Raw genomic sequence first — 15,480 nt, forward strand, 5'->3', positions numbered from 1 at the left:
GGCAGGTGCTGGGATTCAATGGATAACATCCCAGGAGTCCATTCTGCACCTTGCAAACTTCGCTCACTTCACATGTGTCTGAATTGCAAACTACAGTTCCATTTCCAGTACATACACATTGGCCTACACAGTCTGGTTGCCAAAAAGATTCTCCTTTCTGTTAGAGACAAGAAAATAAAAATAAATTAAAATAATCAAAGGTAGTGTTGAGTTGTGAAATAAGCCCCACATCAGAATTATGTTCCGGAACAAACCTCATAATATTTGCCGTTCTGAAGGCAGCCACAGTTGCTCATGGACACACACTGTCCTCCACTGAGGACAAAGCCACTGTTGCATTCACATCCTTCTACACAAGGTCTGCTGCAGTTCTGTGATGCAAGAAGGTCAGTGCAGGTTGCTGGACAAGCACTGGTGCACGGATTGTAATGACTATTGGGAGGGCATGCAACAGCTGAGAAACAACAAAAAGCACTGCATTAACAATGACAACCCGCATGAAAAAACTAAACCCACATGAAACCACTGTTCAATAACATTATTGTTTTGAGCTTGTGGCAATTGTGGGGGTTTTTTTGAAGCCTGAAATTCCATTCCTATTCCACTATCAGAAAGAAGAAAAGAAAATAGACTACATGAGAAAAGTATGTTTAACGCTTTATCCTGGCTATAAAGCATCTCCAAATTCAAGGAAAACTACGACTTTCTACACTAGATCTTGTACATAGATGATACATTTTTGCAAGTATAAGAATTGCTAAAATCATTAGATGTAAAGATTATAAAAGGCAAAACATCACCTAAAACTCAGAGATGAGACTACATTAAAAGGGGCATATTGCAAGTGGTTTACCAAAGATTCTTGAGATAATGAAAAAAAATATTCTCTGTTCTCTGCTAGGAAACAATAATGGCATGAATTTTGAAGAATTTTGTCTCTCAGTATTTTTTGTAATTATGTGTGTAATTATTATGATATCTAAGCTATGGCAGTTACTGGCTAAAATCAGCCTGTTAAGACAAAATGGAGCTGTTCAAAGGCTCATTTTTGTATGGTGGAAACTCACGGCAGAAGGTAGTGTTCCTCCAGGGAAGAAGAGTCACACCAGCTGCCTGGCACGCATCAGCATAGGCCTCCAGAGCAGCACACAGGAACTCCTGGCCACCATTCAGGGCACACAAGTCATACAAGCAGCTGTCAAAGTAGTCTTGGGGGTTGATCACACCGTGGCAGCTCTCAAAAGAGCTGGGCCTGGTGGTCAGGATGCCACAGAACTGGTCGGACTGGTAGAGCTTCTCCTCTTCTGCACTGCAGGGTGGGGAGGGCTCGGGGACACCGCAGGAGGGGTCACTGTCTGGCACCTGCCAGCTCTCTCCCAGAGCATTGGAGTCTGTGGCTTGCTGCCCATTGGGCATCATGTATTCGTCATCTCTGCGGTTGTTGAAGTTGCCACACATGCCACAGGTCAGGTTGAAGTAGGTGGTGGGCACCTTCACCTCCACCGAGTGGTCAGTGTCGTAGGACACTCTGAGGCTGAAGTCTGTCTCCAGGACGATGTAGCGACCGCTCTTGCTCACCGTGATGGCCCCTCCTGCTGCGCTCACCGGCAACGTCTGGCGCACATTGTTCACCTACGGCACACACACCACAGTGAGCCCCGGGCCTGTTCCCGGCCTCCCTGGCTGCTACTGCCCATGGAAAGCAGCTTCCAGCCCAGGCATGGCAAACATCTGCCTGGGATATCCCCACACCCCAACACCCCTGGAGCTCACAGAGCTGCGTGCTGGCTTCTGCACTGTGCCCAACATAGCCCATGCTCCCCATTTGACTCCTCCTCCTCCAGCCCCTCCCAGAAGGGAAAACAAAGCGACCCAGTGCCTTCAGAGGAACCCACCCATTCCTGGGACTACTGGTACGTGCCAGGCCCTGCCAGCAGCAGCAGCCATCCCTGCCTTGCAGCTGCACCACGCTCATTCCAGCCCCACTGCCTACCAGCACGTGGCTCTTCTGCTGCTTGAGGATGACAATGCGCTGTCCATACACCTCAACCACGACTTCGCGCACGTAGGACACGTGGGGGTTGCCACGGTGCTCGTTCTTGGCCTCCACGTTGAAGTAGGGCAGGGAGGTGGTGTTGGAGCACACTTTGGCCAGGGTGTAGGTGCAGTTGCCCATGAAGTTGTGCGTCACCTTGTCAAAGGTTTGGTAGTGGGGGTCCCCATGGACGTGGCAGATACCGTAGGAGTGTTCAAGGCACACAGGTTGCCCGTTCTGCACCCCGCAGTACTGGCCCGCAGGGCAGGAGGCATTGAAGCACTGCACTTTGCTTCCCTGTGCAGGACAGGTGCACTTGGAGGAGCAGGTGTTGTCCGTCCAGAACTCAGAGCCCACGGGGTAGTGCTGCCCATTGTGCCAGCACCCGCACTGCTGGCTGGGCACGCAGCGGTCGTTGTAGAGCAGGTACCCGCTGTCACACACGCAGCCCTCCACGCATGGCAGGCTGCAGTTGTAGGGAGCCATTGGGTCAACACAGGTGGCAGGGCAGGCTGCAGCACAGGGCTCGTAGTGACTGTTGGCCGGACAGTCCAGTGCTGTGTAAGAAAAGATACAGATCAAAATTACAATTTTTAATTACTCAACTGTTGGGGTTTGTTTATTATCATATTCTGGTTTCTTTGAAATGTTTGTGAACATCTTGGAATTAGCAGCATTTTCATGCATCCTTTGGTTTTCTTACACACTTGAATTTTTTTTTGGTGTTTGACTGTCTAAGCATTCACTCAGAGAGAGCATTTCCTAGAACATGAAGATGATTTCTTGAATTATTGCATTGGGGAGAGGATATCAATGCATTTTAGCTATTGGCACTAGACATGCTATATTTAACCTAAAGTTCTGATAGTTGATTCCAGACATGTTTTAATTTCTTAATTCTTATTTTTTCACTTCACTGAGGTCTTTAAGGTTTGTTAAATAATCAGGATGTAGATATGTTCTATTCTATTTTTATATTTTGTCACATGCATGACATTTTACTACCCTTGGTAATTAGATCCTTTAGACACTGTTATGAGAAGTTCTGAGAACTGGAGCTTCCTGAGCAATCTTTTTTAGCTTCCAGATGTTTATATGATGTGAGGCAATTAGTAATGACATATTTTCTCACTCTATCTTTAGCCTTACTTTTCTAAGGAGACAGAAATTATACAATGTCCTGGTGCATTTCTCTGCCCATCTCCCAGTTTGACCCAGGTGCTCTACAGGAAATAAGTTGCTGAGGTTGGCAGAGGACAACAATATATACAGCTTCATTAAAGAAAATAGGCACAAGGTGAGGAGTAGGGATCCTGCAAGCTCTTTCAGCAGAAAGAAGAGATGCAGAGACAGCTTACTCCTGCTTAGAAGCTCTAGAACCTCTAGGAGAGAAAGCCTCAGCAATGTCCCCAACCTAGAAAATGTGCCAGAAGGAGACTGAAGTCGAATAGGAAACAAAAGTCAGAAAAGAAATTAGGCTTCAGTAATTCCAATGTTTTCAGATAAGCTTTTTAGTCTCCCCATCTCCTTCAGAGCAGAAGGCACATGGGTCACTGAGTTACTATTTCCCATTCCTTTTATTGTTTCTAGTGGGAACAGATCTGTTCAGGCATTTCAGGCATTAAATTTGTATTTAAATTCTGTTCTAAAAGAATATGGATTTTTTTCCTTTAATATATACCTGAATGCTTGAGAAATGTTCCTTATTTACTCTTTACCAATACTCAAAAAAGAAAAATCATTATTCCTACTTACTCCCTAGCACAGACATCTATCTATTACTTCAATACTTGACACATTTTGTCATGTACCTCTGTGTGTTTCTGTCTCTTCCATCACTTTCCTACTCTCCCTGTGTTTTCCACACTCAGTAGCATTGTTACAATATACATTTCACAGACTTTTGACTTCAGTCCTAGCCTTTAATTCCAGGCTTTCTATCCGTGTTGGCTCCCCTCCCATCTGAAACCATGAATGACTATGCCTGTGTGGGGCATAGTACACTCTGATGCTTTCCTCCACATCCAATTGGGAAGAATGGTCAGCACTCCCTACTCTCTTATACGTATGGAAGTCTGTGCCACTGACAGTTTTTACAACACTCTACTCCCTTTATCCCAGATCTCCTGCTCAGCTTGTCAGAAGAGTTCCTCCTTCATCTTGCTCTCTTTGCAGAGAAGAATTCCAATTCAATTTTAAGATGGATTAGATGGAATTTTTTCCCTTTCATTCAAAGCAACTGAACTATTTTCACTAGCATCTTCCCAAAGGAATCAAACCAAGGAACTGCATATAACCTTGAAATCTTTAGCCTGATCAGTCAAGATTCTCAGTGCTACATGAATTCAAAAGAGGGCTGTAAGGCTCTGTCTTCAGGAAATCCTCATTAAACCCTCCTGACAAGTGATAATTTCTAGCAATCTTTGATACATACGGCAAAAGGTTGCGTTTCTCCATGGTGCCAGCTGGACTCCTGAAGTTTGGCACATGTCTGCATAAGCCTGTAGGCTTTCACAGAGGGCTGCATTGTTCAAGTGAAGTTCACAGAGATCATACTGGCAATCTTCAAAATAACTCCGTGGATCGACCACTGCGTGGCAGTTCTGGAATGGACCACTTGGATCTGTGATCAGACCACAGTATGAATTGCTTTGGATCATGTGTTTTTCATCATCAGTGCAGTTTGGAGTATGACCATAATCTGGTGAGCACCTAATGAGGAAAAAAAGAAAAAATATGTGGAAAAATTAACGGATCAACTTTGGATTCACTAACACCTGAGATGCTTTTGAAATAACATCTACCAAAACGGCAGGTCTCTTCTTAAACTAAATATAATGTATTTCCAATCCCTCTATTTCAGACTCTTAGGATAGAAATTCAGATTTTAATATGATCTCAACCTGATAATCTTAAAGAGGCCTGGATGAAACCCAGGTATTTATTTTTGGCTTTCTGGTAAGTCAGGCTGTTTACATGGAAGAGGAATTGGAAAATGAAAGCGTTTGACGTTCAAATCCTACCATCATTAAATAACATACTGTGAAATAATTAACAAGTCAAGTATCTCAGAAGAGTTGAAACAATGTAGTCAATTATTAGCATTCATAAACTAAAACAATAACTGAAATCTTAGTGGGCACCTTCAGTGTTTCATTCAAATAATAAAATGTACATTTAAATGTACAAAAGGAATTTAGCCTAGGCAATGCTAAAACTCACAGATCATTCTCCCTGTCTGGCCTGTGCTTGTATTTAATATACTCCTTCTTTGTGTTTGCTCAAGCAGCCCCAGGAGACAAAAGAAGCTCCCGTGGCCTCTCTCTCCTATCAGCAAGGCAAAGCAAATGAGAAAGACAGTGTCTCTTATATGGGAGTGTTGTTTGCTTGCAGCTTTGTGCCCTGGGTTGCATCAGGGTGCCTGAAGAGACCGTTTATGGAGACATTACAAAATATATATGTTTTTCTGCTTTGATTGGCCACTGTTCCGAAAACCTCAATGCGTAAGTAACCCTAAAACTCAGGCCCAGGGGTATGTGATGTGAAGGTATGGGTGCTGTGTATGCAGTGCCCAGCACCTGGCAGGATCAAGCCCTGAACAATACGGACAAAGCACCTCCCCATGGTGAGGCTGCAGGGATGGTTCTGGCTGCCTGAGCCCAGCAGAAGCCTGAACTTTTGCTGAAGAATCATCATGATGTGAGGGAACAAAAACCCTTGACCCCTCCCCGCCCCAGCTGGACTGTCAAAGCCTATGTGGAGTAAGATTTGAAGGGGGAAGAAGGAGGGATCACTCCCCTGTCCTTGGCACTGTTGAGGCCACACCTTGATTCCTGTGATCCCTTTAGGGCCTCTCACTGCCAGAAAGACCTTGAGGTGCTGGGCTGTATCCAGAGAAGGGAAATGGAGCAGGTGAAGGGTCTGGAGCACAAGTCTTATCAGGAGTGGCTGAGGAAATTGAGGCTGTTGGGCCTTGGGAGAGGAAAGGCTCAGGGAACACCTCCTCACTCTGCAGCTTCCCAAAAAGAGGTTGTAGTGAGATGGGGAACAGCTTCTTTTTTTTCAGGAGACAGGGTGAGAGCAAGTAGGGTCAGGTTGCACCAGGGGAGGTTTAGATTCAGTATTAGGAAAAAATTCTACTCAAAAGGGCTGTTGAACGTTGGAACTGCCCAGGGAAGTGGTGAAGTCACCATCCCAGAAGGAACTGAGAAGATGCCTAAGTGTGGCATTTGAGGACATGGTTTGTTGGTGGATGTAACAGTGCTGGGTAAACTGTTGGACTCAATGACATTAAAGGTCTAACAGCCTAAGCAGTTCTAAGAGTCTAAGAAATGTTCTCCTTTTAAAGCACAGTTAAATTTTCTGTGAAACTTTACCCAGATGCATAAAGTAAGAACACTGACAAGGATAGATTTTATCCCACACGTCAGACATTTTTGGCCTCCAAAGAAGAGTTCCATAAAACACTGGTCATTGCATAGCCAAGATGTAAGACCTGATGTCCTGGCAGGAGTCCTACCTGGAGTCATTGTAAACCTGCCAACTGTTGCCAAGGCTGGTTGAGTTGGCTTCCATCTCTCCATCTGGGTTGAGAAAGTCGTCTGCTTTTTGCCCGTTGTAATTTCCACATATTCCACAGACTTTAGACATATAGGTACTGGGAAGAGTAATTTCTGCTCTGTGGTTTCCATCAAACTTGACTTGCAGCCCGAAATCAGTAGTAACCACAACATACTGCCCGCTGAGGGAAATAGTGACACCTGGGACCAAGGTCACAGGGACCACCTGGCTGACTCCATTGACCTATAGGCACAGAGGAGGACAAGTATTGTAAGAACTTGACAAGAAGCATTTTTAATAGTGACCCTCTTAGATCCCTATATTGACACAGCGAGCAGTAAGAACCCACTCTGTGCTAGTATATGTATGTATATGCGCATATGGCCACATAATCTAGGCTTTGAGAGCCTAACAGCATGGCTGCAGCATAACGTACTAGTGCGGTCTTGGTGAGCCAGACACAGCTGGCAAAAGTCCAAGACATAGTGTGGTCTGTCTGCAGCAACTGCCTACAGGCCTATTCTTTTTTATAATAAAACCAGTAAATAGAGGGGAAGGATAAAGAGATAGGCTGTTGGACAAATGAGGACCTATCAGTTCTTTATGTCTCTAAGATCAGATGGGAAAGGATAATAATGAAGCAAGGTGACCTGTTCATATGCAGAGGGTTTGGCTCAATCGTTTCTACTGTCTTGGCCCTTTATGGAAAGGATCCAGGAAGATGTCCTAGAATGTAATAGCAGGCCAAGTGTACAACCAGTGTAAGGAGAGTCATGAGATTGTCAGTCCAGGACTGCCACCTGACCCTGCTTTATGGCAAAGGCCTGGTGTTAAGTAAAGTTAACAGTGAAGTGGAATAAGTAGAAATCAGGGAGAGGTGTTCAGCATTACAGGCTACCACACAGGATTGGGAAACGACCACCAGCATGAACTCAGCTAATTCAGAGCCTCTTTGTTCCCAGTGACATGCCAAACTTGAGCATGGGGAAGCAAGTTAGAGAGGCAGTCTAGACCACCAACCCCATCTGGATTGTCAGCTCTTAACCCACCTTTCAACAACACAGCACAGAATTCTAGCTTATGCTTTGAGTTTTGAAATTCCCATGTTTAGGAACTCCACAGTACTCCTGCTCCTAAATATCTGACTGCCCTCTAAAAATTATTGTATAGATGCTGGAAATTTGTAGTCACTGTACAACATCTTCATTCATGCAATGAGTTATGAAGGATAGACAGTGGGCTCCAACCTTACCTTAACAGCTCTTTTTTGACCAAGGTTGATCCTGTAGCCGTAGATATCGACATCCACATATCGGACATAGGACACACGGGTGTTGCCTCCCCTGTGCTCGTTGGCTGCTTCCACATTGAAGTAGGGCAGGGAGCTGTTGCTCTCACACAGCTTGGAGAGGGTGTAGGTGCAGGTGCCCATGAAACTGTGTAACTGATTGTCAAATGTGTTGTAGTGGGGATCCCCATGTATACTGCAAATAGCTTCTGGAGACAGGAAAATGGAATATGGTCTCATTAACATACAAACATATCCCTAAAGCCCATCTTCTTGTGTCCTCCCACTGCACAATCACCCTCATTTTGTAGATTATACCTGGAAGAACTGAAACAGAAAAGGCTGATTTGTGTGGCATAAAGCAACAACGTAGACAAATATCCATAGAAATTAACTGAAGCAAAGAAGCAGTTCTGCTAGTAAAAAATGCAAATGTCCTACAACTCATTGAGTAGCATATATGATTGGCTAAAATTACCTGTCACTGGAGCTGGTGTAGGTTCTGTTGGTGTAGGTGTTGGTGGTACAGGTGTAGGGACAGCTTCTGTTAGTGGAAAAGACAAAGCAATACAATAAGCTTTAACATTACAGGGTGAACACTATTTGCACACCAACATACAGGAATTTTCACTTACTCCTCAGCAGCATAAAGTTAGAAGTTCTCTAGTGAAGCAAGTAGAACTGCCTGTGTTTAAAATCAGGGATGTGTGGGTCTTTTTAGCTCTTAGGAAAGCTCACCTGATAGATCATGGTGACTGAGCTCAGGCTCCTCTCGGGAGCTGGAATTGTAGTTACAGTTGGGTGTGTGACTCCCTCTGGTGTGTGTTAAGACATGTGAGGGTCCTACTCAGTGAGTGCTGGCAGGTATGAGAGTGAGATGAACAGAGAAGCTCTTGTCTCTTGGAATTGCCTTTGTGCACCATCCAGTGGCTGAATCATGTGCTAATACAACTGGGAAAATTACGAACTGGCTCTCCATAGCCCTCAAACAAAATAAGGTCCCAAGTCTTTTTCATGGAATTTTAAATAGAATCATATGATCAGAGAATGTGGACCTGAATGGAAATCTTTGTCACAGGTATTGTACATTTGAAACATGTTATGTCATTACCTTAGTAGTATTTCACAGAGAACAACATCTATTGACAACTAATGAAATTTTCTGTAACTTTTTCAGCAAATATCTTGGTCAATTCACATTCTGTAGGTATTTCATGCTTGTCAGTAAAAATGGATCCCAGCCATGCACAGCTTGTGCTAGTCTTGGCTGATCTGTTACAGGGTCAGAGATCGAGCTCAAATTGCTGATTTGTAGTCAAAGCTGGCAGCGCAACTCAGTGTTATTGACTCGTTGTTATTTCTTTTCGTGACATGTGGTTGTACTATGTATTTAATGAGCTAGCATGAATTGATATTTGCTATAAAATGCCAATTAGACCATTTAATCTGGAAGCCAAGATCAATGTGCAAAGCCTTGTCTAGGTTTAGAGATGCACTTCAGACTTAGAAGTGAAGGTGAATTTTACTGGACCTGGTGAAAAAGTTCACATTTGCAGAGAAAGGGATAGCTTGTCTTGGATTTTGGAGGTGATGAGGGAAGATTTAGGAAGAAATTACAGCAAAGCACATAACACTGAACTGAAGTGAGCTGTAAAGTTTTTGTCATTTTTCTTTTGTGGTTTGAAGTTCTGAGGGGTTGCTATATTTTATATGGAGTAGAATAATGGAAATTTGTGTTCAGCTCTAAACAGAGAGGAGGAAGTAGCACAGACTTGGTTGCAAATGCAGACTTACCACAGGGTCCATCCCTTACTCTCACATTATCCAGTGCTGTATCCCCATACTCTGTCAGTCCTCGGACAGCCTCAAAAATTACCTAGGCAGGACACAAAGTGATCTCTGCATCAGAGATGTTTAGACACAAGACCATTTCTCTTAGCATGTTTTCAAACTAACCTGTCTGCTCTTTTGCTAAAAATTGCAACCAGCAAAATGAGGCAATAACAGCTAAAGTTCTGTAATAAGGTGAGGACTGCAAGAAACCTTGTCCTCTATTTCGCTGACTTATAAATGATTTATGAGAATTAGTGGTCTGGATTCTTCAGAGGAGTCCAAGAGGTGGCATCCCAAAGTTCAAACCTTGAAACTCACAGCTGATAAACCTACATTTAATTACAACATCTTAAGTTCTTAACTTCATGATAAAATTAAGGAGGAAAGGAAGGAAAAAGAGAGAAAACTAAACTGAATCTTATCCCTTAACTAAGAGCATTGGCGAAACCAGGAGCATTGGCGAAAACAGGAGGTTGGTGGTTTCTTCTCTTAGTTCATTAACAGAAATCATGAGGCCATTCTATTTACAAAATAGAAATCGAGCAAATCTTGGTTATATTTTCTAGCTTACATGCACAACATTTTGCAGCCTACAAGGTGAGAACAAATGCTGACACTGTACAAAGAAACATATTCTGCAAATCTATTACCTTTATCTTCCTCTGTGTTGGAAAAGTGTGAGTGATGGCACCATATTTCCACAAGGAACTCTGGTTTCCTTTCCGATGCCACACCACAGACTCCCCTGAGCCATCTTGGACAAGCACTCTCAGCTCATTCATCTCTTCTGATCCAAACATGTAGTACCAGAAGTCTATGCATATTTTTCCAGAAACTACAGTATCTGGGCTCTCCAGCCTGTTAGTGTCGAAGGGGATGAGATTACTCGCTTCTTGGTAGATGAAATAACCTTCTGCAGAGTGAAACAAAAATTAAAATATGGTTGAAGCTTCTGATAACTTAATAGGTATCGTTGAAAACTGAAGTACAATCCAAATCTTGAAAATATTAAGGCATCATTATCAGTGTAAAGAAGCAAAGCAAAGGGTGTTTGGATTTCACATTGCAATGGATAACTTGTGTAGTTATACAAAGTAGTATGTGAGCCTGAGAGCAAAGCAGATATATTTCATCTCACAAGAACAGTTATTTTGGGATCACAATTAAAGGCGTGGGACTCTTTCAAGAGACAGCACTTCTAGACACTGCCTCACTGATTTATGTTCAGTTTCCACTTTCCCCAAAGGAAAATAAGGCAATCTTCTACACATGTTCTTTTGTGGGATACCTTTTTTAAATAAATATTTTGATCTCAAGATGAGTAAATCCTTGTCACAAGGAAAATTCTAAACTGTCAGCATTTTGTTTTGTCTCAAAACAGAAGAAATAGAAAGCAATGCTGATATTTCCTTCAAAATATTTAAAGTTGACATTATGAAAAGCAAGGAAAGTTTTCAAAATTCAGGAACTTGCAGTCTTTCTTTAGGATTCGAAATGCTCTAGTCTGATTGGTTCAATATGAAATCAGATTTTGCTTTACTAGGCTGAAATATTTTGCTTCACATGGGCTAAGATCAAAGTTACCTTTCCCCAGTGCAGCTAAATTCAAGTCTCTCCCATTTGAATATGGAAAAGAATCAAGAATAAATGAATGACTATTTCTATCTGGTAAAGTATGGCTCCACACATAGCATCTAACATTCAGTCATAGATTTAAGTTGGCAAGAAAATCTAAGTCACATTTAAAGTTATATGGTCTGTGTTAATTCAAAAAGCAAAACATTATTATTTATGTTAATCTAAATTTAAAAAAATGCTTCATTTTTTCCTTCCAACTGACAATTTTAATTGTTATCATCAAAATAGAAAAAATACATAAAATTATTTAGCAACAATCCCAACTAATACTGTTCTAATCTGCTTACTGACTCTGACAGTAGCTGACCTTTCAGTCTTGGGATAATTACAGGAAGCCATATGACTGCAGACTGATCCCCCTAAATGGATCTGCTGGGGCAAGGGTAGTGGTTCAAACATACAGAGATGGAACCATGGAGTATTTGTTTGATCCTGTGACCATGTTAGACTCCAGTTTTTAAATCACAGGTATCAGAGGACAAGGTTTTAAAAAATATTCTTCAATTTCAAACTTTATGTTGTAATTAGCTGGTGTGAACTTTATCTCATGCCACTGCAGTAATCATTGCATTTGTTGCCATAAACTGGTATCAGTGGAATTTGACCAGAAGCCCTCTCTTGAAAAATGATCTGTTCTGTGTCACTATATTCTCTATGAGGCCTTTAGCGTGATACACTTTGCTTTCTTTTACTTTCTTACACTCATAAAGATATCCAATCTATTATGCGCAAGTCAGCGTAATAAGCTTCTGGTATGATGAAAAGTCGAAGACAGGTGACAGCATGAAAGAAACAAGACACATTTCAAAGGGCTTCATTAATCTCTTTTCTCTTTCAAGGAAAGGAGAATAGGTAGTCAGAATAGGAGAATCAACGAGGCCACAAATGAGCACTTACTTCCATCAGGATAGTCTCCATCAGGACCTGTTCCATCAGTTGGAGTGTCATGCTTGGTTCGTATCCACATTCCCTGGTTGACATTGCAAGGCTGGGTCCAGTCACAGAATGGCCTTGAGTTATTGTTAAAATCACATCTGGTGAGGTAAGCTAAAATACAACACATGAAAGTGAGGAAGAGGAGCCAGTATGTGCAAAGTGTATTGATGGTTATCAGCACCAATGCAGTACAGTTACCTGTTTCAGGATCCCATGTCCTCAAGCCACCTCTTGGTCTTTGCTTGATCCTGTCAAGAAAAAAACAGGGTGAAACCCTTGTGGAATTAGTGACTCAAAAACTGTTTAAATAAGCATATTGGGACCTCAATTTACACCTCTGGGTGTTTCACTGAATAACTGAATAGACCCAGGGTTTTACCCATGTCTGAATTTCTCTTCCCATATAGAAGTTACTCGTTCATGGCAAAGCTCTGAGAGTGAGTCAAAGGTGAGAGGGATCCTTTGCTCTGTATACCACTGAAGTGGAATGAGGGGAGTTCTCCTGTCCACAGACAACTGCCGGGGGATGGATGGATACATCTCAGCTCAGACAGCACCAGGATAATAGCAAAGACTTTCTAGGAACTTGCTCAAGGCTTTATTATCCCCCCTGTTGCCACTCAGTCTCTACTCAGTGCTATCTTAAAACTGTTACACATCAGGCAAATCCTAAAGCAAAGGTTACTGTAGGTATATTCAGAGTCAAGAGAATTTTATAAGTATTGTGGCTATTTGTCCTGATTTCTTCTTTTCAGATGTTCCATTAGAAGTCCAGATGTTAAAGGTTTCTCTCTCAGACAGAAGCCAGAGCAGAATAGTGTAACAACAAATTTAGATTATTTATTTTTTAAAATGACATGGTTCAATTGTACAACACTCATAATTTAAAAAGGGAAGAAAAATTCCACATTTTAAAAGTGAAGAAAGGATATTAATCATTAACAGCTAATCTTCCTGAATTAAGCTACATTTAGTAGTAGTGTGCTACTTACCCTGTGGTCCTTGGCACTGAAATACAGAGTAAAATAAAAATGTATTGTAAGTGCCAGGGGGTCCCCATGCTAGAAGACAGAGTTAAATCTTCTGTGTAGTGCAGTTTGCATAGTAATCCACCTGCTGTACTGAGCAAGGAGGAAAAGGGGATGATCTACGGTGAAGCAGGTGAATATATTGACAAGAGGGTGGAGGCGATTATAAAAATCTGTCCGACCACGTATCATGCTCCCTGGGCTGTCTACCTTGAGAAAAGCACCTATGAACTGAGGACTCATACTCTGCATCACTTTCTTTGACACCCTTTGCTGTTTGCTAGAGAAATTGATGTGATTTTAGAAATTTTTCTTGTTGCTCTTGCATATTAATTAAGTCTGGAAATTTAAAGGGATTTTTTTCTGACATAGATAGCAAGACAACTTTTTCCATTTTAAAACTCCTGACCAGCTTTTACTGCTAATCTGTGTGAGATTTCTCACTCTGACTGAATTTTCTTTCTGAAACTAGCAGTCAGCAGAGCAGATAACATTTCAATTTACTCACAACAGTCAAGTTGTCATGGGCACAATTCAGGAACTTGCTGAAATATTACTTATACCATATAGGTCTTGCTTAAAAATAAGGGATCATTTTCTAGGCTTCCGTGAAGTCTCTGTCAGTTGCTGGTAGTCCAGAAAAAGCAGGTGGATCATTCTCACTGACACTTGGGCATTTACCATTCTGTTCTTTTGCAGCATTTCTTGCACTGGGGCCTGCAACAAATAGCTCAAAGGCAGACAAATTCCTACTCCATTTGGTTTCATGAGTGATGACAGTCAAAGGAGCATCATAAAGTGTACAGTGCTTCCTTGCACTGCCAGGAAAGCCCAGACAATGACTCTTTTTTTTTTTTTTTTAATCTAAAAGGAGGATGAGTCTGGGAGTGGGCATTTCTGTAAAAGTGGCCTCTTAGTTGCAACCACTTTCTCTTTTCTATTACATTCTGATGATTAAGATGATTCAGCCCTCATAAATTAAGTCTGGAATTTCTTAACTCCTTTTTGCCTTACTCATTAAGGCAAAAGGAGGCAACTTACAGAAGAAAGAGAAATAGGGGCAGATCAAGGGAGGCTAAGGAGAAACACAAAAGTATTTCAAGTTAGATGTTAATGGATTGTGCTGACAATTTGCCTGGGCCTGCATTCTGCCACAATGCCATGTCCTTTGCAAGCCCCTCCCAAGCAAGAGTGTAGATGCTCTTTTGATGGTAATAATCCCTCTCCAGTGCAAATATTTTCCTAGGATAATGTGTGTACTTTGCCACACAGTAAAGAGGGAAGAGGATTTCTATGATTTAGAGACAAAAGAGACGCATTTCCTGCACAAAACCCTTGACCACACTTTCCAGTTCAGTTGAGGAGAGCTCAGTGGGACAGGGAGAATACAAGTGACCACCAGACACAGATGCATAGTGCACACTGCATTTTCAGCAGGGCTGAATGAATCCCTTTGCCACCTGAGATGCTGGTCCAGCAGGTGGAAATGTAGGCAACAGATGTGCTTAGCACTGCTGTGGGGTGCAGTACTCCATGTACTCACATGCTTTCCTTCTGCAGGCAAGGGGTTTGCCCTGAATCTGGTGCTGCTCTGTACTATTCTGACAAGATGTGAGTCTGTCTTGGAAAGAGAGCAGCCTTCTGATAAACCATCTGTTCATTCACACAGTCTTTGACTCCTCCTCACCCACAGGTGAAGCCCTGCAGCACCATGAACATCCCCCCAAGCCTTGCTGTGTGACTTTTCCTGTGACTTTTCTGTCACTCCAACATACTGCCATCTCAGGTACTCTGTGAAAGGTGAACTGAAGTACAGATTAAGGCTTTTCAGTGAGGGACAAATATTAATAACCTTCTTTCCATGTGGAAAGGATGACAAGGAAATGACTTGTCATTTTATTCCAGTGGGATGTGACAGTATCCCACAGTCTTGAGAGTCAATCTGATCACTTTGCAAGCCTGCTATTTCTTTCCTCTACTTGCATGCTTTGTATCTCTGAAAGGTGCCTGGGAGACACTGCCCTTTGTATAAAAATACTGGGCTGGACTGCCCAGTAACCTGAAAAATCTGAAAAGCAACATCTGTTCTTAATTGCTAATACAGTGAAGATAAAATTCTTTCTAAGGAAGGGCATTTGCAGGGAATCTCACCAGCTTTTGTT

The 15,480-nt window shown here is 42.3% G+C and overlaps 1 protein-coding gene across 1 annotated transcript in view; it reads right to left on the reverse strand.

Moving 5' to 3' along the window:
• The window catches only part of LOC132331999 (IgGFc-binding protein-like), a 57,473-nt gene extending 49,446 nt beyond the window's left edge, over positions 1–8,027 (reverse strand). Inside the window, exons 1-6 of the mRNA XM_059855990.1 lie at positions 7,848–8,027; positions 6,555–6,838; positions 4,551–4,747; positions 1,994–2,592; positions 1,068–1,632; positions 255–454 (exon numbers count right to left, since the gene is read on the reverse strand). Coding sequence (XP_059711973.1) covers positions 255–454; positions 1,068–1,632; positions 1,994–2,592; positions 4,551–4,747; positions 6,555–6,838; positions 7,848–8,027 — 2,025 coding nt within the window. The remainder of the gene's footprint in view (positions 1–254; positions 455–1,067; positions 1,633–1,993; positions 2,593–4,550; positions 4,748–6,554; positions 6,839–7,847) is intronic.
• Between the last annotated feature and the right edge of the window lie 7,453 nt (positions 8,028–15,480).

This window comes from Haemorhous mexicanus, chromosome 10 (assembly GCF_027477595.1).
Source record: "Haemorhous mexicanus isolate bHaeMex1 chromosome 10, bHaeMex1.pri, whole genome shotgun sequence".
Lineage (NCBI taxonomy): Eukaryota > Metazoa > Chordata > Aves > Passeriformes > Fringillidae > Haemorhous > Haemorhous mexicanus.